This window comes from Puntigrus tetrazona, chromosome 10 (genome assembly GCF_018831695.1).
Source record: "Puntigrus tetrazona isolate hp1 chromosome 10, ASM1883169v1, whole genome shotgun sequence".
NCBI classification, from domain to species: Eukaryota; Metazoa; Chordata; class Actinopteri; order Cypriniformes; family Cyprinidae; genus Puntigrus; species Puntigrus tetrazona.
The window spans coordinates 9,633,638-9,660,269 of NC_056708.1; the positions used below are offsets into that span (position 1 = coordinate 9,633,638).

At 36.9% G+C, this 26,632-nt stretch overlaps 1 protein-coding gene across 1 annotated transcript; it reads left to right on the forward strand.

The window, feature by feature from the left end:
* The first annotated feature begins 227 nt into the window (after positions 1–227).
* Positions 228–24,912, forward strand: grm5a (glutamate receptor, metabotropic 5a). Its single transcript, XM_043250903.1, has 9 exons — positions 228–385; positions 1,774–2,512; positions 7,665–7,914; positions 13,614–13,849; positions 14,842–15,088; positions 15,294–15,462; positions 16,470–16,596; positions 19,872–20,811; positions 22,967–24,912. The coding sequence occupies exons 2-9, from the start codon at positions 1,828–1,830 to the stop codon at positions 23,850–23,852; spliced, it is 3,540 nt and encodes a 1,179-aa protein (XP_043106838.1). The 5' UTR covers positions 228–385; positions 1,774–1,827; the 3' UTR covers positions 23,853–24,912.
* The last annotated feature ends 1,720 nt before the right edge of the window (positions 24,913–26,632 follow it).

A 26,632-nucleotide genomic window follows, 5' to 3' on the forward strand; every position in this document is an offset into this window, starting at 1 on the left:
ATTCTGACCTTTAAAACATATATTTGCCTAAACTAATCGGTTGATATGTTCATAAAACCAAGGGCGGCCACTCCAATGAAAAATAAATAGCCTTGCACTTTTTAAAACATGTCTTAGAGGTTTATGGGCATCAAAGTGGCACGAAAATGATAACGCCTACCGACTAAAATGTTTTAATATATTTATGTATATAGACTTCTCTGTTACTTTTGATTTCGGAGCGGTCATGGACTGCGAGAAGGAGACGTGAATATATATTTTTCTCAAAGTCACATGACGCGCGCGAGAGTTGTAGCTGAAGTGAACGCGCATCGCACGCGCTCATACACCCAGAGACACTCCGGTTGTGAGAAGACGAGCGATGGACCAAATTAACGACTGCACGGTGAGTTACACTATTACTGCTGCTTTTAGCATCAACGGTGTTATTTAACACTTTTTCATCGGAGGTCTAATGCCTCGCGCTTAAGTTCACGGTCCCGTTTCTGTTAATTTAAACGGTCATATGTTTTATTTGTCCACCAAGTTCTGAAGTGTGTGTTATGGCGATATATACAGGGGCATTTCGCCACATTATTGTTATTCGTCGATTCAGATTTACCGGTTTATGGTTGATGCTTCGACTGTATTTCAGCACCACGGAGAGCTCAGACACCGCTAGTAACTTTATGTTTGCCACCCTTTTAATTTGTCTTTAACTTGTTGTTTAAATAAACAATTACATGGATAAATTAATCCCACAAAGAAGGGTGGGAAAAAGCACATCATCCACCATAGCAATGCTGTATGCATTTCTGTACTGTTGATTAACTGTTGGTGGTTTGTCACGGATCCAATTGAACAGGATGCACTTTGTAAGTTTGTCCAAGAGTTTTGTGTTAGAGGAAGTCAGTTTTCTGCTGAGTTGGAAAACTAAAGTCCTGCTGTTTTAAAAATTAAGAGCATAACCTAGCAATAGAAGAACATAAATAGTGAATTTATATACAAATACCAACTCATTTTGAGCACAGAGGTAAGTATGAAGAATCAATCTTATTAAGTATACATGAGTTCTGTGTTCATACAGTGGGTTTCTATTAGTCTGTTGCAACAAAAAGTAATATAAATTGTGATTAGACATCAAAAACCGCCCCAGATCCCTCTTCCACGTTTTCTTGATTTCTCCAAGCGATCTGTAAAAGTATGAGATACAACCCTCAGACCCTGCAAACTGAAAGAAACAATATTTTTTTATGATATAATGGCTCACATGTAAGTAACTAAAAATCATTCTTGGGAATTCAGTATTTACCTCTCTTAAACCGTGTATCTCGTTTTAATGAAATTAATAATTCATTTACAGTAATGAAAAGAGGTTAAAGAGGCAATATAAATATTCAGTGGCTGCAAATCTCCATAAGATCATTATCCTCTGGGTCTCGCTGTTGTGGAAAATCTCAGAGGTTTTGATTCAGAATGAATACATGAATCAGAATCAATACATATTTAAAGATTTACATGCTCTTTGTTTCTAGCAGGTCATTGTTAATGATGCATCTCATTACTGAGATCTAACAGAACTTCTCTGTGTGCTTTTCAACTTTGTTTTCCTCCTGATCTCGAGATATTTAGAGGAAGGCAGAAAAATCCTCACACTTTAGAATAAGACGTTGCCCTGGCGACAGCTCATCCTTATCACGACTCTCACAAATATGCACCTCTGTGATTCAGTGGGAGGTTGATGATCTCCAGGGATATTGTTCTGAAGATTTCTGCTTCTTGTGACTCTTTCAGATGCCCTGAGGGACCTACCGGTATTCGACACTCTGATCTGAGAGGGCCGAGGAAATGGGGATTTTACATTTGCTGGTGTTTGTGCTGCTCGGAGACAGATTGGGTCCTACGCGGCCAGACATTTTAGCGAAGGCCCAAGCCAGCGAGCGACGCGTCTTGGCGCACATTCCCGGCGACATCATCATCGGGGCTCTTTTCTCCGTCCACCATCAGCCGCCGGCCGACAAGGTTCACGAGCGCAAGTGTGGCGCTGTACGCGAGCAGTATGGCATCCAGCGGGTGGAGGCCATGATGCACACCCTGGACCGCATCAACAAAGACCCGCAAATCCTACCCAACATCACGCTGGGCTGCGAGATCAGGGACTCCTGCTGGCATTCGGCCGTGGCTCTGGAGCAGAGCATCGAGTTCATCCGTGACACTCTGGTCTCAGCCGAGGAGGAAGAAGGTATGTCTAAGTGTTCAACTGAAGGCGGAGGAACACCTATGAAAGGGAAGAAGCCCATTGTAGGGCTGATCGGGCCTGGATCCAGTTCTGTGGCCATCCAGGTTCAGAATCTCCTTCAGCTTTTCAACATACCCCAGATTGCGTATTCGGCAACCAGTATGGATCTCAGTGATAAGTCTTTGTACAAGTACTTTATGAGGGTGGTGCCTTCTGACGCCCAGCAGGCCAGAGCCATGGTGGACATCATCAAAAGATACAACTGGACCTACGTTTCTGCCATTCACACTGAAGGTACGCGATCTCTTTCCTCTGGGGGGCATTTTTCTTCACGGTTACTATGAGATTTTCCACAACGCTTCTTAAAAGAGCTAAATCTGGCCTCCAACTCTTTTATTTTGCTTTTGAGCCTATTCATTTTTTAGTTATGGAGGTTTAATTTCTTCATCGCATTAGTATTTCACAAAAGTCTTCCAGTGAAGAAAGGCAGATCTCCAAAAGCAACTAAAACTATTATTTAAAGTCTTAAATCTTCCACGTTTTCAAAGCGAGAGGTTTTCAAGGGGGATTTTATTAGGTGATAATGCATCGCTCTGTCTGTTACGGTTCACCTTTATCTTGGCCTCTACAGCGAAACCTCTTTATTATTCGTAGAAAGAAATGTCACATCTTTTGAGGAGTCTTCATAAAGAGTTTATGTCTCTAATGCAGCACGTGCCACATGTAGTCAAGATCTAGGCATCTGCTAATCATTTTTATGTACTGTTTGGTTTTAGTCAACTAACGAATATTAAATCGTAACCTGGGTGAATTCATTCTATATTGCAAACTTAGGCTGTATATTATAAGTATGTATTATATACATTAAATATTATCCCTGTTTACAGAATACTACAAACTGAAAAAGTTCGACTAGAAGATCGATCGTGTTAATTGCCAGCAGGTAGTTAAATGTTTTCACCCACATACAGAACGAGGAGCTGTGAAATGCTCCATAATGTTGATTAATTTGCTGGCGTATTCTGTAGCTCCGTTTGTAATATATCACATTTTGACATTTGTAATTTGTGGCTCTATTGATAATGTAGAACAAATGTTTGCAGTCGCATTTGATTTGACTTGTGTTTAACCAGCTTGTCAATCAACACACTGAACGCCAGTGGAGAATAGGTGCTTTGCCCTAGTTTTACACTACAACCACCAGTAAAATTACAGTAGACGCATGTTAATGAAAGCTAATAGCGAGGCTGCTTTTATAAAACATTTTACATTTTTAAAGGTAGTAAAATTCTAAAGTTCCCTTTCAAACCAAGGCCATTCAGACGGCGCGTCAAGCAGCACCGTACCTCTCTGCAGTTTTGTCTATCTGTTGTTTCATCGTGTTCAAGAGTGTCTTTGATGTTTGAAAACACCCCATGATGCTTTGCACGCGGCTCGCACGGAGTGAATGGTTAAACACACTCACGTATTGTGTTGCTGCTGCTCTTTTGTTATGGCCTTTTTTGGCCTCATGACGGACCACAGAACAAACAGAAATGATTAGCTGAAAGGCGATCGTGATGATCATTTACATCTTTAGCTGTGTTTTCAGAGTCGGTGGGCGTTTAATGAATTTTCCTGTGCGAGCGAACACGCTGGTTGAAGACTTGTCGCTTCTGCAGCATCTGTCTCTCTGTAGGAGGCATCGAAAAGTCGAGGTCATCGGAATATCTTCATTATGAGTGCAGAGGTCATTTTAACCGTATTTGCGACCGACCTTTTGAATCGGATGACCACTTGTTCTCTTCTCTTTATCGGTGAAATGCCTGTAAAACATTATGTAACTCTACTTTTTTAATTATATATCCATTTTTATCTGAGACAGAAGGTTCTAGTGAAGTTTGTGAGCGGCGAGGGAATTAATTCACCGAACTGGCACAGAGGAATGGAGTGAAAGATTTGAAGAAGATCTTCCCTGAGGAGAGAGATTAAGAGATGAAGTCATGCACATTTGGAAATACACTTCTCAAATCTGAGACTTCAGGGAGGAATGAGATAGTTTGTTTGATAGTTTGAAGTTATGCACAGGTTTTGCTCTTAGATTTATTAATTTTCCCTTAATTATTTGATGTATAAACACAAATATGATGCTATAAATAAAAAATATTGCAATTCTCGTTTTTTTTATTTTTCAAATTTTGGTATCGTACTGATTTATGAGTTTTTGCGAACAGTTCAGGATGTTCGAGAGTAAGACAAAGCACAAAACACCACAGAGTCCTTCGGATGTATTGCTAATACTTAATGAAGCTTGTATTTTTGTTTTTTGTCATCAAAAGCGAAAGAAGTTACGAAAAATGGACGGTGATGTCATTAATTTGTATCTGTTAGTTAAATGGTAATAAAATGATATTTAAAGTTAGTTAAAGGGTTACAAAACAGTATTTAAATGTAGTTATTTTGTCCTTTAGACACAAATTTGTGGTGTTTGTTTGCTAAAAAAATACTGTAAAAACAGTAATATTGTGAAATTTTACTACAATTTAAAGTAACCGTTTTCTGTTTAAAAATATATTTTACGCTGTAATATATTCCTTTGATGTCAAAGTTTAATTTTCAGCACCATTACTTCACTCATCTAATGTGCTCCAAGAAACATTAGTTATTATCATGAACAAAAACAGCTGTGTTACTTAATTGTTTTGTAGAAACCATGATTCATTGATAAACAGAAAGTGCAAAAACATATTTAAAATAGATTTGAAACATAATAATCGTGTCACTTCCAATAAATGCAGTGTGTAATTGCTGAATAAAAAAAAAGCATTATAAAGCATTATAAAAGTACTGATATGCGTAGAAGGAGTGACCAATATCTGCTGCATTTTTTTAGCAAAAGCATATTTTTTGGTACAGTTCTACAAAACTTTCACGTTAGGATGACCAGCAGTGGACATTTCTCACCTTGCAGAAACAACTCACTCGTTGGAAGGTTTAAGTGGTTTCCTCTGGGACCTGATGGTGAAGGGGGTCTCATTACGGTTCACCTCAGCCAGATTTGAACCTGAGTCCAGACTGTTAACCACTACAGTCACTCCTTATTCTTGTATCAAAGCTCCATCTCTGGAATGATCTTGTGAATGTCGTTTTAATCATCGTAATCTCCATTATCAGAACTCATAATCTCGGGTGAAATTAAGATGTGCGCATTGATTTGAAAGAAACAATGAAAGTTGATTTGTTTGATGTATTTGAGGTGCATGTTTCCCCTTTATCAAGACATCATCACAATTCTATCAAATTCACACCTCATAAAATGTGTGAAGACTGGGAACATTCCTCACACAAAAGTAGGTGACCTGATTTTTATGTAAATTGGGGGAGTTTACCCCTGACGCTTTATGAAAGAGGGGCACCATGGCCTGTTTTTCATTAGTTTTTCAAAGCATGGAAAAGTGAAATCTATTTTTATTTCCTACTGAATATATATTTAAGAAACAAAGCACAGAACAAGGATGCTTTTATAAAACATAAACTCTATTTTTAGGGATACTTGGCCATAAGTTTCAATCCAAGTTACTTTCAGCAATACAAGGTCATTTAGTGAGAAATCAAAATTTCCATATTTTCCAGGATTCCCGAAAACTAGTGTTCAATGTACCAAATGTTTCACTTCTCCCTCAAGTGGCCCACCCAGTCAGGTTGTACGGTAATAATGAGGAAGTAAGATAGAAGAACTAATTATTAGAATATAATGTGGGAGAGTTATATGTAATTCATATAATGTATTTATATAGCACTTTTAAAGCTTTAGCGCACAAAGTGCTTTACGCGACATAAAAAGACAATCATAAAAGAAACGTTTATGAAGAGGAATACACAATATAAAAAGAAAAAAAATCACAAGGTGTTATAAGCACATTTAAGTAAATATTTTTTCAGTGGCAAACTATTTCATTGTTTTGGAGCCCTCACTGCAAATGCCCTATCTTCTTTTTTTTTTTTATCTAGTTTTAGGAACTGCCAGCAATTCATTAAAAGAGGATCTAAGACATCTCCCTGTTCCTTATGGTTTCAAAAGTTTAGTTAAATACGAAGGTTGGCAAAGCCGTTTAGAGCTTTATATGTCAATAAAATATTCTTAAAGTCAATCCTAAAATAAACAGGTAACTAATGTAAAGAAGCTAAAACAATGAAAATGATGATATAACTTTGTTAATGTCAATAATCTGGCTGCAGCCTAAATTACGATGGTTCAGAAAAAAAAACAAGGCATTGCAATAATCAAAACTTCTTTACATGGAATTCAAGTGTTACATTTGTATCAAAATAAATACCCAAATTTTGTACCACCTGCCAATTATTAGGAAGAACCCTATTTAGAACACATTCAATCTGATTTCTATTTGTGCTCTGACCAATTAACACCACTTCAATCTTTTCAGTATTAAATTGCAAAAAGCCATCCAATTTTTTTAAATCCATTATACATGCTTGAAGAAAATCTAAAGTATTTAGATCCTTCGAACCCAGTGATGAGTGTAATTGCAAATCATCTACACAAGATTTGTATTATGTTGTCGGATTACCGCACGTAGCATGTAAATTGAAAACACAATTGGTCCTAACAGGGATCCTTGCGGAACTCCACATAGCGCTTCAGAACGTTGTGATACTTCACCACTTCAAAAGTGTCCTGTTTGACAAAAAATACGTAGACCAATCCAGCACCATCCCTGAAACTCCCACCAATGTTTTTAATGTACTTATTAAAAGGGGGTGGTCAACTGTATCAAAAGCTACTGTCAAATCAAATAGAATTAAAAGTGAACATTCACCAGCATCCTCTGCCATCAATAAATCATTTATCATCAATCACTCGTAAAAGGGCACATTCAGTGCTATGGTCAGCTCTAAAGCTAAAATATTATTCTCATTTATAACCATCAACAATTGCATTCCTACCGCCTTTTCTTTACCACTGCAGGATCTAATAAAGGCTTGTTCAGGATCGGTTGGACCGTAGCAATCTTAAACTCCTCCGAAACACATCCAAAAATGAGAGAACTGTCTCTGACTCTTTAAACAGTCTCACTGGAATCACATCATTAAAACAACAATACCTCCCTACAACCTAGATTATCCTCCCATTGAACCAAATAAGGGATAATCGAAGACTTATACTCGAGAGCTTATTCAAAAAAAACCTAGAATTGTGCCTGTTGTTGTCAATTAAATTACAAAAATAAGCAGACTTTGCATCTTTTACCGTTTCGTTAAAAAACAAGACAGTAGCATCTACAGCTCTTCATATTCTCCTGAAGATTTTAACACGGCCATGGTGTTTGTGATGGCCATTTCTGTCACAGTTTCATTATAGCTGTTCAATTCCAAGCTAATTTATATCATACACAAACAATCAATTACAACAATCAGCTTAAAAATCATACAATCTCTCAATCTTCAGGGAACTACGGCGAGAGCGGGATGGAGGCCTTCAAAGACATGGCAGCAAAGGAGGGCATCTGTATTGCCCATTCTGACAAGATCTACAGCAATGCTGGAGAACAGAGTTTCGACCGTCTGCTCGATAAGCTGAGGAGCCACCTGCCCAAGGCCCGAGTGGTGGCGTGTTTCTGCGAGGGCATGACCGTACGTGGCATCCTCATGGCCATGAGACGCCGCCGTCTAGTTGGAGAGTTTCTGTTGGTTGGCAGGTGAGTTACCCAAAACACGAACTCTGTGCACATGGATTCATATTTTTAGCAGGCATTTCTTATCAAAGCAACGGGAAGAAAACACTGCTTAAATTGTGCCTGAGAGCTGCGGCAAGCACTCTTGGCAGGTTCAGGAAACAAATCTTGTTTTTTTGTTGTTGTTTTTTTCAAAGTGTAGGAGGTGTATTAGAAAAGCTTACTGTACATAACACTTACTGCTGCAGAAAAACAACTATGCAGCATGCTCGGGAAATATTGTAGAGGAGTTGCCACACGTTTTACTCCAGTGACTATTTCTCAAGAGTATAATTTGTTTTGAGTATGTTTTCTTTTTTAATTTTAGACTCTCTTTAGATACATATCATAGTCATGACTATCCAATTAAAAGATTCCGCCGTAATTGCTCATGAAAAAGTTTCTTGGGGCACGTTGTCATATTATATAGTGTACATTGCACAATTTTTACACCACCATTCACAAATCTGGGTTTGGGGCAGCCTCGTATTACAAGTCAATTTGGTTCTAGTTTCAGCCTCGAAACTCGAAAACCTTTCTGCAATGACTTCCCAGTGTGACAACTAGCCCCAGTCACCCCTGTCTTCTACATCTTCTTTAATGCATGTTATCTTGTGCTCATATAGTGCTTTTTCCACAGAGAGTGTGAGTCAGATAGGGTCACGCCATCAGCCAGTTCTCTAGGTATTTCAAAGATACTTTTGAATTTCCACCCACTCTTGTTGATCATCATCTCCAACTCTTTGCTTGTGTGCGTGAGAGAGAGAGAGACAAATCAAGATGGATCAAAACATGGAAGCAAGGCTCATCTTTCTGTCTGTTATCACCACAAATGTTGCCATCACCATCATCATCATCATCACCATAACAGTCATCCACTGCTGAAGCAAGGTATGTGATTTATGTTTATTCCTGTGATAGGCACTTGAGTCATGTTATGATAATGTTTTGAGTAAGCCTGCTGATTCTGTAATGAGGACTTGAGAGGTTCAGTCTGTAATGCTGGATCTGATTTTACAAGTACAGATTGTTTCTTAAACGCTCTTACAGATGTCAGCTTCACCTAATATGTTCTCTTCCCATCTAAGAAAGACATTAGAGACGCTTGAGTTATTTGTGAAAGATTACTAATTCACCATTCAGTGACTGACAGAAAAATAATTGTATGCGACAGATCCTGTGAGAAGAATATTTAAAAAGTTTGACTAGGCATCGACATCTTGAAAAATTTGCACGTGCTATTCATAGTGTCAAATGAAGTAAGAAATGATTCTTCCCATTTTTAATCTCCTGGAGTGTGACAACTAAATTACCTATTTTTAGCTTCACCCCCCAATTCAGTTCAGGCTGTTCCATTAATAAATCGCTTATGGATATTACAGACTGAAATAATGTATTATGGCTTTGAGATATTAAACTAAGAATAATCCCTCCAATTTCTGCTTCTGTTCAAGAGGTCTTCGGTTGGATAATTAGACATTCAATTGCTGGTGGATGTGTTGTAAACTTTTGGGTGAAGGTGTCATTTTTTACATGCTTACAAAAAATTTACTTCACCTTCTGCTAAATGGAAAGAAGTAATATGTGTGTGTGTGTGTGTGTGTGTGTATATATATATATATATATATATATATATATATATATATATATATATATATATATATATATATATATTTAGTTTTTTACTTAATTTAACAAATTAAGTTATTAGCAATGCATGTTATGAATAAAAAATTAAGTTTTAATATATTTACAGTATAGGACATTTACAAAATATATTCATGAAACATGATCTTTTTTTGTTGTTGATTTATCCAGTAGCAATTTATAAAGTGCATTGTTTAAAGGGAACCCTGGGTATTAAGACTTGTATGGCTTAATATAGCATAAATTATGTCCCTTACTAGAATATACTAGAAGAAAACTCCTGAATGGTTTATATTATTTAAAAAAAGTCTGGAATGTGGGAAGCGCCATTATTCTGATGACGTAAAATGGTTGCAATTGTTGATTTAGACAACTCAGAGCACACAATAAAAAGTAATAAAATACTGATACGATGACCACAGCAAATAAATAAGCTTACAGGACACAATGGATATAAGCATAGACTTAAACCAAATGCCGTACAATGATTTTTTTCCCCATAAGAATGCCCTAGATATTGAGGGAAATCCGAGATAAGAAACTCCTCCCGCAGCCGTGGCAAAATAATAAGCGTGGATATGTTTACATCCTAATGGGGTGGCATAGCATTTATTGTCTCAGCCGTTTGTAAGCTGTTTCAGTAGATGTGGTTTACTAAAGACTCAAAGGCATCAGAGCCAATGTGGATAGGACAAAGAAATGGGTCTTCACATTCTTGATATATATCACTTCTCTTGTTGCCCTAAAACTAAAAACGACACAATATTTTGTGAATTTTCTGAACTGTTTATTCTGGGTTGTGTTGCAATAAAAAGTGCCAGTAGCTCACCGAGCGCAACCATTTCACAACTTTAGAACCAGCTGACGTCAAAGTGTACGCATCTGGAAAATCGTTGTTTTGGTGAAGTTTAACAGGCTGGTTCATTTGCTCTGTGGTAGGGACCTATATTTTGCTTATTTATGCGGTTCCTGAATATTTAAAGAGGATCTATTTCAGAAAATGGTGTCATGGTCTTTATTCTGGGCCACTGGGCATTCCACACAGCCTGGATGCGCTGAGAGAAGATGCCATGTTTATGGGGGTGCCAGTGTGTGTGTGTGTGTGTGTGTGTGTGTGTGTGTGAGTGTGTGTGCGCGTGGGTGAGGTGTGTTTGCGCGTGCATGAGTGGATGACCGAGTCTGTGTGTGTGTGTGTGTATTTGATGAGGTGTCAGACACCAGCTCCAGGGAAGGTAGCGAACATTGAGTTTTTTTTCTTTGGTTCAGTGAGAATATGGCCACTGCGTCTCTGTTCCAGTTTCTTGGCTACAAAAGTGATAAAGAGTCTCAAGACAATAACAAAAAAAACCCCAATGTGCTTTCTTTGGTCTATCGGTAGCTTTCTGGTTTGCTTTATTTGGCATTAATTCATCAAAATATATTATCAATATATACTATTTGTGTTAATCAGTGTAATCTTCTAACGTACAATAGATTTTGATTATAATTACAAAATGTATTTCAAGCATGAATTTCCAAAATGAAAATATTAATATAAATGTACCCGTATTCATTTTATTTGGATAATGTAATTAAATTCATATTAAAAAATATATTTGAAAAATGTCCAACAAGTAAATATGCAAAACTAAAGCATATGCATAAAAAGCCACATTTGTATAAGTTCCTTACAAAAACAATCGTTACCAAAGTCCGTTTGTCAACATCCTCACTCAGCAGCCTATTGACAGCCATGGAAACAGTGATGTCCAGGCTCCTCCGTTTCACAACTGAATGACTTTCAATTATTTACTAATGAGCAGTTTGCAGACTGTGCCCAGCCATCTGTCTCTAGTGAGTGTGAGGACACTATTGTATTCTGTTGTATTATCTTTCAAAATGTTCATCAGTGAAGTGCGCACAAGAGCTGATCTATTGCCGATGAGGGCTGATCTGACTCTCCCCGACGCTGGGGATGGATAAAAATGTAACCTAATTTAATCATCGGTTTCACTTTGCAGCATCTCGTTTGTGTAAATCTGATATTATTTTCTGTCTTTAATACAGCGGCTTCCCACATAAATGTGTGTGTGTGTGTGTGTGTGTGTTATTCATCTGTGGGCTAATTGTTAACAGATTAAAACCGTGATCCGTGTAGATTCCAAAAACGTGAAACGCCCACAGACATGCTACAAAGCATAGAAACATTATATTATTATTATTATTATTACTTTTTTTTTTGTTTCTCTCTAAATCAGAATGAGTCATTTTTTATGCCTGACCGCATTTAAACACAATTACAAAAAGTAATACTTTGTAACAAGGTACCGTTATTATGCATTAACTAACAGTTACTAATAACGAACCGCACATATTGGCATTTAAAGTTAGTTAATAAGATTTCAACTGTTCTTTGTTAGTTCATGTTAGCTCAGGTCAGTTTATTAACAAGTGCTGCTTTGAAATAACAGTAACTTTAATTAATAAATGCTTTTTAAGGTTTTTATTGTTAGTTCATATTTATTTAATTTAGTGTTATTTAATGTTATTGTCAACAAATCCTTGTTAAGTGTAATCAAAAAAATTACTTCAAAACTGATAATTAATTAATCACCTGTTGCACAGGTATTATTATTAGCGCTGTGAAATCATTAATCTCATCCAAAATAAAATGTTATATTTAAGATAATAAGAAATATTTTCAAAATATATACTGTATTAGTCTGTATTTATATATATATATATATATATATATATATATATATATATATATATACACAATAAATATACACAGTACACACATGTATATGTAACAAAAACTTTGATTCTGGATGCGATTAATCACAATTAATATTGTTATTGTTATTATTTTTAGTTTTTTGTTGTTGTTGTTGAATTTGACATCCTTTCCTATCAAAATGCTTGCTACGGATGCAAAAACACAGAAAATCTAACCTGATCTTAAAATTTTATGACGGAAGAAAGTTTCAGAGGCAGTGTTTGAACACGACTGACATATTATGGTCGTATTTTTTTTTTAACGTGTAAAAATTCCAGACTAGTTTTTCAGACGCAGTGTGCAATGACTTTCAGTGTGTGAGGTTTCTGTGTGGGACTCATTTTTTAGGATGACAATCCGAAAAAACACAGACGTAAATTTCGAACTCGGTGCGCAATGACCTTAACAGTTTAAAAGATGACTCAGAATTAAATCTAATTCAACCTGTACATTTTCTACTTAGATTTAAATAAGATTTTAACTGTTAAAATATCTATTAAGCGAGAAATGTCCTACTTGTTGGTAAATATCAACATAGCAAATGCATACAGCAAATATATGCCCAACCCTACTTTTTGTATGTTTCAATGTGCACTAAAATGCTGTCAGACATCTTTGTAAAGGCAGTGGCGCCTTTGCTTTGGCATTTTTGTTGTCTTTTTTTAAGTTTTCCTGCAGCGGCAGTGGGCAGAGGGAGGCTGACCTGCTGGGGTCAGTGAGTGGGTTTACTGAGCTGTTCAGCTCTTTTCCATGAGATGATTCAAGCTGCTACTAACATGCTCCTCTATGCTTCCCTCCCATTGCTTTTGCCTCCAAGGACAAGTTATGAAAGCCTCTCCTTACCTACCATGAGAACAAAAACGATACCTCCCACACACTGCTGAGTTGTGTAACGTTTAGCGCTGCGAGTTTAGGAAGCGTTCAGGAACATATAGACGGATTGGACGCTATAGAAAAAAAGTGTAATTTATTTTTCTTGCGTTTGGGTGAAAGGCGAAGGTAAGACTCGTCTGTTGTCATCCAAAGATCCTTTTGATGCTTAATGGCAGTATTTGGAGCACATATATATCATGGAGACGTTTATTATGAGTCTGTCACTATGAAAAACTGGCCAGCTCTGTCCTCAAGACCTAATTCACAGAGTAACCTGGTCATAACTGCTGGGCTTTGCCTGTTATGTGGGTCAGTTTGGACCGGGAGGCTCCCTGACTGTCTCTCAAGGGGGTTTGTTCTATATAAAAGCCATTCATTACTCGCTTGTCTCTTGCACACTTTGCAGCGATGGTTGGGCTGACCGCTATGATGTCACTGACGGCTTCCAGAGGGAGGCAGCCGGGGGAATCACTATCAAGCTGCAGTCTGCTTACGTCACGTGGTTTGATGATTACTACTTGAACCTGCAGCCAGACACGAACATCCGGAACCCCTGGTTCCCTGAGTTCTGGCAGCACCGCTTCCAGTGTCGGCTGAAGGGACATCCTCAAGAGAGCACCAAATACAACAAGACCTGCACCAGTGAGTGGAAGATGTTCTCATCAACTCAGATTTCACCATTTTGAGCCTGTTTATCTGGATGTCTGTCTTTTCATCAGTTCATCCATCCATTCAGTCCCTAAATTCATCCGTTTGTCGATCTTCATCCATCCAACCATATATCTGTCTTTTCCCCAATTCATCCATCCTTCTAAATGTATATGTCCATTATTTTGTCTTTCCTCCCATCCATTCACTCACAAATCTATACATGTTATAGATTAACAGCTCATCTATTCATTCATTCAATCTATCCTTCCATTTCTTATTTACTCATTCATCCATCCATCCAACCATGAATCCAACTATCCATCAATCCATGATTTTGTCAGTTAATCTATAAATAGGTGATATATAGATGAATGAATATTAATCTATATATCATCAATCTGTTCATCTTTACATCTATTTGCTCTTCTAATACTTTGTCTTTTTTTCCATCCATCTTTCATCACTTTATTTCTTCTGTACATTCATATATACACATTATCCATATACTATGTCAATATATTCATCCATCTATCCATCCAAACATCCAAATATCTACATCATTCTTTCATTCCATCAATTTATCTATGAATCATCCATCCATCGATCTGTTAATCTGTATATCTTTACATGCATCTGTCTTGTACTTCCAATACTGACTGTTTTTCCATCTATTTGTCTTTTCACTATCCATCCATACGTCCATACATCCAAATCCTTCATTCCATCAGTTCACCTTTTCATTCATCTAGTCATCATACGTATATCCAGTCACCCATTCTTTTTCTTCATCAGCTACTATCCATTTGTCCATCTGTCCTTTTATTCATCTATCTAAAAATGAATCTTTCAGTCAACAAAAATATAACGAAGACAAAGACTTAACTGTGGCAGATGAAAGCACAGAATACACAGTACAAAAAAGTTTTCTTAGAAGTCAGTATATTGTTTGTTCCGTTGTTTGTTTTCACTGCACCATCTCACAGAAAAAGAGTCGCTCCGACACCAGTACGCTCAGGACACGAAAATGGGCTTTGTGATCAATGCCATCTACTCTATGGCTTACGGCCTGCACGCCATGCAGAAGTCTCTGTGTCCCGGCTACGCAGGTCTGTGTGAAGCCATGCGGCCGATTGATGGAGGTAAACTCTTAGAATTCCTCATGAGGACAAACTTCACTGGCGTCTCGGGAGAAGTGGTGCTGTTTGATGAGAACGGAGACTCCCCGGGGAGGTAGGAATCATTCATATTGTACTCCAAACGCAAGTAAGAATGTGCTTCTAAACTCCTTTCAAAGACAACGAAAACAATATCTTGTTGATGTCATGATTTTCAAAAACACCTTCCTTCAGAGTGAATGGCTTTATGAGTAAAACATGAATGATGCTGGGTTAACCGTTTCACTTCCATAACAGTGCTTTTATGTGTGTTCCTCCAGGTATGAAATCATGAACTTTAAACAGATGAGTGAGGAGGACTATAGCTACATCCACGTGGGCAGCTGGGACAACAGTGGGCTGAAGATGGATGACGAGGAGATTTGGGCAAACAGCAGTGCCATCATGAGATCAGTGTGCAGCGATCCCTGTGAAAAAGCTCAAATAAAGGTGTGTTTTTATACGAAATGTATTTTATTTAGGTGTATATGTGCTTATTTATTATACACTACCATTCAAAGGTTTGGGACTGGTAAGATTTTTTAATGTTTATGAACGTTTATCGAGGCTGCATTTATTTGATCAAAAATACATTAAAAACAGTAATATTGTGAAATATTTTTTAGCAAATTGTAATAACTATTTAGAATTTCTTCATATTTTTAAAAAATGTAATTTATGCCTTGATGCAAAGCTGAACTTTCAGCATCATTACACCAGTCTTCAGTGTCACGTGTTCCTTCATAAATCATTCTAATATGCATTTCTTACTATAACCAAAGTTGAAAAGAGTAGTGCTGCTTAACATTTTTGTGGAAACAATGATAAATGTCTTCAGGAATTTTTTGAGGTTCAAAAGAACAGCAAGTTTAATCTTTAGTAATATTATAAATGACTTTACTATCCCTTACTATCACTATCAATTAAAGTCATTATTTCTGAAAAATATCCTATTGACGTATTTGGACACAGGAGCCTAAGCCATACAGTGGTATGCGAAAGTTTGGGCACCCCTGTAAAGAAAGAATTCTTGCACACTTTCCATAAATCATATCAAGTTTATTTCACTTCTCAAATATCACTGTGTTCGTCTCCTACATGATATATTTAACTGAAATTTCTTATCCAGACAACTAATGATTTATAAAGGAAAATCATGAAAATTTACAGGGGTGCCCAAACTTTCGCATACCACTGTATCTTCAGAAAGAGGATTATCATATAAACTTGGAAGTAGAACTTTGAGCACCCAAAACACCTTGGCAACCACTCAGAACACCTTAGTAACCACATAGCAATGCACTAAAACCCACTTTGAACACTGTAGCAACCGCATAGCAGTGCACTGCAACCACCTACAACACTTTGGCATTGTGGTGGCGGCTTTGAGAGCAAGCATTTTCTTCAGAGAAATCTATAACTTACATAACTCGACCTCTCTGTTCTGACCATCTCAGGTTATCCGTAAGGGTGAGGTGAGCTGCTGCTGGACCTGCACTCCATGTAAAGAAAACGAGTTTGTGTTTGATGAATACACCTGTCGAATGTGCGAGCTTGGATCTTGGCCTAGAGATGACCTCACAGGTGAATCTATATCCACCTTCAGAGAAAAATGTAGTTCATCCAGAACCATATTTTACCCATGACTCTAAACTTCTCAAACCAGCCACATGAGCTTATCATCTTGTACAGCAGCGTGTGATATAAGTATCTGGGTCGCAGAATAACATTGGAGACCCATTTATCTCTTAGAGCGTTATTTGAGAATCTGGACCATGGCAACTTAATGCCAAAAACAGAGATTTGGTCTTGGCGGGGGTCCCCATCAGAATGTTCCAGAATTGCTGTCAAGCATAAGCCCTGAAGCAGCAGTCTCTCAGCATGTAGTACATTACTGAGAGCCGAGGCCGCTCTGCTGTTCATGCAAGAGCTTTAATGCCAATTTTAGACATTTAGTAGCAGGTGGTTTTGAGTTTGAGTACCTGCAGTTCTTAGTACTTTTTGTACTAATAGAACTAATTTAGAACTTTTGGAATTTTTACTAGTGTTTACGCCATTTATTCATTATATAAAGACATAAAAAATTAATATGTAAAATATTTATTTTTTTAAGCTCTATAAACTGTATTTTCCTGGAAATGTTCGACAAATGTACATATATGCTTATACTCACATTTATGAGTAAACAGTAGCACTTCATAATAATCTCCAATACTTTACCATTAGTTAGTGCATTAGACATCATGAAGTAACAATGCGCTATTTTAATAATTAATAAACACATTTATTGATCTTGGGTAATGTTAATTTCTACACATGTTAAGTTACATTTTGAGTTGTATAAATTAACAATAGTAAATCAATGAACGTGAATTAGTATATTCATAATTTAACATTAATGGGGGTTTGATGAAAGTGCAATAGTTAAATAACAAAATGTAAAAATGAAAATGAAATAACTAATAAAAACAAAACCTAAATAAAAACAATAAAAAAATTAATGAATAAACATTTTTTTACCTGCATGTCATATGACCATTAACCTACATCACAGAACTGTGAACATGCAAATTTTTTGTTACATTACTGAGATATTTAATTAAAATATTACATTTTTCAAAATATTTGAAAGAAAATTTTGAAGGGGTTCAGCTGACAAAAAACTAATTTGGGAATACCTTATCTAATAAAAGTTGGTCATTGTGAGTGCTTAATTTATAATTGTTTTAATTCAGATTATGTTAATTCAAACAAATGTTAATGAATTGAACCTTATTAGAAAGTGTTCATGTTTATCCTCAAATATGAATATTAATGCATGCTTTTTTAGCTGGACCAGCCTCAAAATTGCTGTTTTTAGTGCTTAAGAAGCGCAGATTATGGTGCAGCTGGTATCATATTTTATTCCTGATTGAAACATGTTATTGAAGTGTAATTTCGACAAACATTTACAGAGATTTCAGAGCATGACTAAAAATAGCTGCCCAGGGGCATTACAAATATGGCTGCCGAATACACCCACTTGCCCTAAAGGCACTTTCACAAAAGCCTTTGATAAACAGAAAACCGTTACTTTCCAGAGTATCTCATGGTTTTGCTGGTTTGTGAATCTGACCTGTAAAAAAAAAAAAAAAAAAAAACACCAAACCTCCAGTGTCATTTGGCCAACCTCATTAAAAGCTATCCAAAACCAAGACTCAGTTTTATCCTCATGCACTGACTGTTGATGCAAATCACACATGCTAAATATATCAGCGCTTGTTTGTCAGCCTCTAATGCATAATGCATGGCGCTTGGTTGAACGGATGGTTTTGTTTATTTTTGCACATTTTCTTTTTTTGTTTTATAAAGTTCTACGGTAATTCAGCCACCAGTTTTTATCTGCTGAGTGATGGATGTTCTCTATACGATTCTCATGTCACACATCACGATTCTGGAATTGGACCTTAAAACAGAGTGCGACCAAATGAAATATTCAGCATTGCGTAAATAATGATAATAAATAGTTTTAGATATTGAAATGTGAAAAAGATTTAATGATACTCCCAATCCAAAACTAAAACCGCTAGGTTTTTTTCTTAATGAGTGAGCCATTTAGTCATTTACTCAACTGATTTGTTCAAAAGGCTGATTCATTCACAAGCTAAGCAAGTGACTGTCTTTTTGAATAGGTCAATGAATCATTAGCTTACTCCAAAAGCAGAGTCATTCAGTATCAAAACATCACTGTATGTTGCTGAAGAAATGCAAAAAGTATACATTTAAATACTGAGTATTATAACTTAAATATGTGTACTTACTATATGGTCATGGTTAGGGTTTGGCTTTAGGTTACTTGAATGTAATTATGCATGACTGTTATTATGTGTTATAATAGTAAGTATGTGTAACAAGGACACCTTAAAATAAAGTGTCATCCAAAACAAATGTAACTGTAATCTGTTACAGTCACTGGGGAAAAAAACGTGTAATTGAATTACAGTTACTTGCAAAGTAACATACATACAGATATGATTGATTTCCATTGACTACTTTAAAATATCAGCCATCAATGTTTCAGGAGTTTAAGACACATACTTCTGCATAGCTTTTTTTATGTCCTATTTGGGTGTATGTGCTTTACTTATTTATTTATTTATTTTTAAGATTAGCTGTTTTTTAACAATCTCAAAGTAAAACAATGTGCTAAAGTGTCATTTCGTTACGGCTGTGCTTGAAAATTCAGTTATTATAATATTAATAGTAGAGAAGAAGGATTTTGAATGTCTTACAGTAATCAGTGTTGAGTACTTCCGCGAGGTGAACTCTGCCTGCTTTAAATGTTTCTAAATGAATGTTTCCCACCAAGAATGATAATGATAACTATAAAGATAGCAATATTAGCGTTCACACCAGCAAACGATATCGTCTGTTTATTTTCAGTGTCAGTGTTTTTATCTTTCATCAGCTGGAAAAAAATTAATTCTGAACGTGATTCCGACAACATTGTTTCTCTGTGCCTAGTTGTGGACTCTTCTGTTCTTTAATATTGAGAATGATTTTTAAAACAATCTTAATATTGATGGTGTTAAATTTAATTAGTTATTACGTATTACAATTTAAATAAGGTAGCTTGTAATCTGTAAGCTATTACATTTCCAAAGAACTTTTAGTAGCACTTTATTTTACAGTCCTGTTCCTCGTGTACTTTGACCTTATTGTAGTAATTGCAATAGCTAGGCAATAAGTAGATACTAACCCTGAACCTACCTCATGCAGTTACCTTATATCACCAGCACTTTGCAATCGAACATTTAATGCATCCATTTTACATGCTAAATCGGCCCTACTGATTACATTAACATGTTCATGTTTCTCAGGCTGTGAGCCAATCCCGGTGCAGTACCTTCTGTGGGGAGATCCTGAGCCAATTGCCGCCGTGGTCTTCGCCTGCCTCGGCCTGCTCGCCACCATCTTCGTCACTTTAGTCTTCATCAGGTTCCACGATACGCCGGTGGTGAAGTCCTCCAGCAGAGAGCTGTGCTTCATCATCCTGGCCGGCATCTGTTTGGGATACCTGTGTACGTTCTGCCTCATCGCTAAACCGCACGTGGCCTATTGTTACCTGCAGAGATTGGGAATCGGGCTCTCGCCGGCCATGAGCTACTCGGCCCTGGTCACCAAGACCAACCGCATCGCTCGCATCCTAGCCGGCAGCAAGAAGAAAATCTGCACCAAGAAGCCTCGTTTCATGAGCGCCTGCGCCCAGCTGGTCATCGCCTTCATCCTGATCCTGATTCAGCTGGGCATCATCGTAGCGCTCTTCATCATGGAACCTCCGCAGGTGATCCACGACTATCCGTCCATCCGCGAGGTGCACCTCATCTGCAACACCACCACGCTGGGAGTGGTGGCGCCGTTGGGCTACAACGGGCTGCTCATTCTCAGCTGCACCTTCTACGCCTTTAAGACCCGCAACGTCCCCGCCAATTTCAACGAGGCCAAATACATCGCGTTCACCATGTACACCACCTGCATTATCTGGCTGGCTTTCGTGCCCATTTATTTCGGGTCAAACTACAAGATAATCACCATGTGTTTCTCCGTTAGCCTCAGCGCTACCACTGCGCTGTGCTGCATGTTCGTGCCCAAAGTCTACATCATGTTGGCCAAACCTGAGAGGAACGTACGCAGCGCTTTCACCACGTCGACCGTTGTGAGGATGCACGTGGGTGATGGGAAGGCTGCCTCGGCCGCTAGCCGCTCTAGCAGCTTGGCTAACCTGTTCAGACGAAGAGGATCTGGCACAGACACTGTCAGGTCAGTATGAGGCCAGTGTTATTTATATTTTAGTATTTTTTTCATTTTGAAAATTTTTAGTTAGTTTGTTATTTTATTTGTTTTTCTTTTTTAATATTATTCTTAAGGGGTAATTCATTTTTGGTTTAGAAAAAAAGGTGTCAACAAACACATCTTGTGATATTAATATTGTAGTAGTAAATGCTAAAATTAGCATTGACTAAGATAGTTTTTGTTAACTAATTTTGTTAACTAATGAACTTTTCAAGTTTCATCCTATATATTTATTAATATGTTTAATATTTCATTTTATATCTATTGATATTTATATATATTCTTATATATCCTATATATATTTTTTCGATATATTCATTAATATGTTTAATATTTCATTTTCTTTTAAGATTTGTTTATTGATAATACAATAATTATTTAGATTTTTTCAAATTATTATTTATTTTATTTTATTTTTAAGTATTACTTTTAAAAATATTACAGTTTTAGTCAACGGTAACCCAGTTTGAGAGGTTACAATAAATGCTTGATCATAATTTCAGAATTGAGATTATTTTATTCAGATCCCGAAGTACAAACATGTATTGTGGTCTTTGGTTTAATTGAGTTCACAGTGAGTGAATTGAAGGATAATGAGGCATGACTTGTCAATTCTTTTTCATTTCAGTTTTGAAAATCCTTATTTTTACTTCTTCGTAAGAAGATGATGTGCAATCACTGCTCTCGGGTGCAGAAGAAACAGCTTCTGAAAAATAAATATATAAATAAATAAAGCTCACATTAAATCTGTTTATCTCTCAGTAATGCCTGCCAAAGGTTTGCTTTTGAGGATGAAAATGAGTTTAGACTGAAAATGAATCAACTCCCCAACTGAGCATATTTTAGAGCACATAAAAAATGCCAATATTCCCCTCGAAAGAGAAAAAAAAAAAGCCCCGACCAATTACCCTGTATGCCTGTGAATCATTCCTGGAGCAACTCCGGAGTTACGCACATTTGGGTCGATTGGTCCCCAGGTGCATTAGGAGAAGAGAAGTTAGAGATTTCCTGTCTGACGTATACAGGATGGGGCGAGGGTGGTAATTGCGCTTGGAATGGATGGATTGGAAGTGCTAATAGCAGGATCTATTCTCTCTCGTCTTTAAGCTGTAGTGTAAGGACATAATATAGTCCATAAATGTAGTCTAAATTTCTGTGTTTTAAAGGCAGATCGTTGTTCGACTGACATATGCAAGCATGTCCTTTAGATAATCAAGTAACTTATTATCATCACAGAGGCACAAAAGCCTCTATTCATTCTTACTGTTACATAAAACGATGTGTTGTTATGTGGTTATCTAAATGGTGTTTTGCAGTCAATTGCTTTTTTTCACTTTATGTCCATTCACCTTTTAGTGATTTCGATTAGTAGCCATATCAGCTTAATTGTTTTTACAGGCATGTTGGTAAAATCCCATATTCTGAACCAATCAAAAAAAAAATAAAAAATACACACACACGTAAATGTTTAGAACATTCCACATAATTAACAATTATTTTTCAAATATATACATTTTTGGTGAATGTTAAAGTCATTAAATAAACATATAATATTGTAGTATATACAATACATTTTAAATATAAATTAATAGTTTAAAAGTACATGTAAAATTATTTTCTTTGCATTTTTCTGTAAATTTCATTACATTTTACTAGTATTTTACTATGTAACAAATTACATGTTACAAAATATATAAGCGATATTATTCTTTTATTATTATTTCTTTATTATTTTACCATGTTTTTGTGTTACTCAGCTGTAATTGTAGTTATTTTTAACCTAATCAAAATAAATTCAGTTTGAATGAAATTAACTGGAATGCACAGTAAACAAAAAAAAAAACATGATTTTTGAAAACTGTTAAAAACTCTTCTCACACACACACTTTATTTTAGGATGTCTTAACTAGTTTCTTATTAGCACGCATATTACTAGAATATATGCCATTTATAAGTAGCAATTAAGCACATATTAATGCCTTATTCTACATGACCTTATTCTACATCTCTATTCTACAATTTTACCCAATACATAAACTTAACAACGAGCTTACTAAACGTGTTCATTTATGCATAATCAATCGAAATCAATCAAATACACATTGCCATTTTCTTTCAACAGTTCCAACGGCAAAACAGTGACCTGGGCTCAGAACGAGAGAAGTTACAGGCCAAACCTATGGAAGCGGATCTCAATCCACATCAAGAAAAAAGAGGAGGCCAACCAGACGGCCATTATTAAGCCCTTCTCAAAGGGCTGTGATCGGCCTCCAGACCCCGGGGTGAAGCTGGCATACGACGGCTCTCAGAAGAACCAGCGCTACCCTGTAACCTACCGGCCCCGGACCCCTTCTCCTCTGCCCACCGTGTGCCAGCGGCCTTCGATGCAGCGGCGGGAGATGGATGATCGTGACGAAGAGCGCGCGGCGGTGGTGGCTATACCCTCATACCTGACGGAGCGCTTGCAGCACGGCGCCCCGTCCCAGACTTGCATCATGGATCAGATCAGCTGCGTGGTCAGTCGATTCACAGCCAACATCAGTGAGCTCAACAGCATGATGCTGCCGGGGTCACCGCCGGGAACGGCCGTAAACACGGCCTCCACAGCCCAGGTCCCAAGACCCTGCTCCCCTACTTTCCGCCTCCACCCGCAAGAAAGGCCACATCCAACCACCGTCACCACCTACGCAGATGTAGTGGCTGCGGCGAACACCAACCCGCGCTCCGCGGTCGGCATCGCCGGGGGCATCATCGCCGGAGGGAGTAGCCGGGCTTCACCCGCCAGCCTTTTTGACAGCACCTACGACTCTTCGTGTGCGGTCAGGACCACTGATTTTGAGGACCTGGGCGTCTTGACACCACCCTCGCCATTTAGAGACTCCTCCGTGGACTCCATCAGCGAATCCCCCACTTCGCCGGCCTCGGAGCTGCCGCTGTGCGAGCCCTGCTCCCCGATTTACGACCAGCTGGTGCTTCGCCACTACAGCCAGAGCTCCTCTTCGCTCTGAGAGATTATTCGGAGCGCAGGAAGGAGACAGAGAGGCAGCTACTGAGATCCTGCATCTGCTTAGATGGCAAAACCCAGCTGTAAATGTCAAGGAGTGTAAACTCTTAAATATAGAAGCACTCGCTGAGGACGTTTTATGGTGCTTGGAATCCAGCCCGTCCTCAAAATCCCAAGCTGCGTCGGGGAAGGCACTTCACCAAACTGCTTTTCGGATAATTAAGGATGTACTTGATATGCTCTCGTGCGCCAGGGCGCTCTGACACGTTTATGGTCCTTCTTGGCAAGATGTTACCGGTGTTGGTCAGTTTGTGTACTGCAAGTTTTCCTGGCTTTTCAGCTACTTAATAACATTCCAACGACGTCAATCTACACAGGAGGGAGAAATTACAAAACTCCTGCTCCAGGGGATGTCATTTTTATCTCTCTCGTCGCCTGTCAGCAAGATTCCTGAACGTCTTGCACGATTCTTCACGTACAACTGAAGCGCAAACGGTTGAATGTAGGACCAAATGAAGCCTTTGAGCGCAAAGTAGTTTGTTTAAATATTGGTCATTTTTGTTATTTCCCTAGTTTAGAGGTTGCATGTTCTGCCACTTCATATAACTTCATATAAAATAATATTTATTATTATATTTTTCATAATAAATCAAATAGAAGGGGTTGCGAGGGCAGGATTATTTAGATATCGAGCAAATCTAACACTTTAATATAGATAATATGTCTTTCAGATGACTGGATTTATTTATATGAACATGTCCCAGTATTACTTGAAGTATTTATCTTATAAATCTTTAATTTTTAATTTGAAAAGATGAGATTTGAAAAAATTATACAAACTATAAAATATTTACATTACCGCTTAAAGGTTTGGGGTGAATAGGATTTTATTCAGTAAGGACAAAAGTTATAAAATCATCTTGAAAGTAATCACTGTTTTCAAAAGATATATATATAATTAGATAATAAAATGTTTTTTTATCGTCAGATTAGCATATTCAAATTAATTTTGAAGGATTTCTGACACTGACGAAATTCAGCTTTGCCATCACAGGAATACATTTTTAAACACATAACACTTTGATTTATTTTTATCAAATAAATGCAGGCTTGGTGAGCTTAAGAGACTTATTTCTAAAAATTAAAAAATAAAATTACTGAACCCAAACTTTTGAACAGTTATGTAAGTTATTTATACATAAAGCAATATATTTGAATGCAGGGCCTATTCTAAAATGATAATAATTCCATTTCCTTTTTCAATCCACTCAGGCTTTTGTTCCAAATCCATACATACAGTAGATGAGCCAAAAACAAAAAATTCCCATTCTTATTACACTGTGGACATGATTCTTACACACAGGGCATTACAGTTTTCATTGACAAAGCCTATACCACATGAAAGTCTCAGATTAAAGGTAGGATTTTTGTATGAACTTAAGATGAACTGTTTAGACTTAGCAGGAATGCACATTGTACCTACCAACAGACATCTATTCTTTTAATCAATGTGCAATATTCTTCTTGAATAGGTGTAATGTATTAAGGTCACATGTTTGCATGCAAAGCAGTGCCATTAGCTGAAATAAGTGCTTAATGTTCTTTTGAGAACTTTTGTACATTTTCTAAAAGTCTTTTGCATTTTTCGCTCTTTGCCTTTTCTGACAAGACATTCATAGAATGTAGGTTTCAGCCGTGCGTGTGTGATGTATTTTTCTACTAACTATTTGTGCTGATTCAATATGATGGTCATAGTGGATTAAGCTTCGTGACAGTGGGACGAATGTAGCTTGCGATATTTCTGTTACTTCGAGGTTTCAGTTATGGTGTGGATAAGCCTTTTTTATTTCTCTTCAAGGCGTGTAAAAATATTGGTTTTACCTGAGTGTTATTAAAGGGGACTCGATTACAAATGTTGTTTTACTTTAATCATTTTATATTTTTTTGTATATAATCACAAAATGAAGTCTTTAGAGATGCTGTGCACCACAACTGGAGTTTGCGTGGTTGTGTTTTTTTTACAGTATAGTTCCTTTATGTGCTTCTCTCACTTTGTGTTAGAGTACATAGACAGACAGAGGGATGGATGGATGGATAAAATGTCAACTAGATAGATATATAGATAGATAGATAGAGATGAATGGATAGATAGATAGATAGATAAAATGTCCGATAGATAGATAGATATATAGATAGATAGATAGAGATGAATGGATAGATAGATAGATAGATAAAATGTCCGATAGATAGATAGATAGATAGATAGATAGATAGATAGATAGATAGATAGATAGATAGATAGATAGATAAAATGTCCGATAGATAGATAGATAGATAGATAGATAGATAGATAGATAGATAGAGATGAATGGACAGATAGATAGATAGATAAAATGTCCGATAGATAGATAGATAGATAGATAGATAGATAGATAGATAGATAGATAGATAGATAAAATAAATGATAGATAGATAGATAGATAGATAGATAGATAGATAGATAGATAGATAGAGATGAGATAGATAGATAGATAGGATAGATAGATAGATAGATAGATAGATAGATAGATAGAGATGAGATAGATAGATAGATAGATAGATAGATAGATAGATAGATAGATAGATAGATAGAGATGAATGGATAGATAGATAGATAGATAGATAGATAGATAGATAAATAGATAGATAGATAGATAGATAAAATGTCCGATAGATAGATAGATAGATAGATAGATAGATAGATAGAGATGAATGGATAGATAGATAGATAGATAGATAGATAGA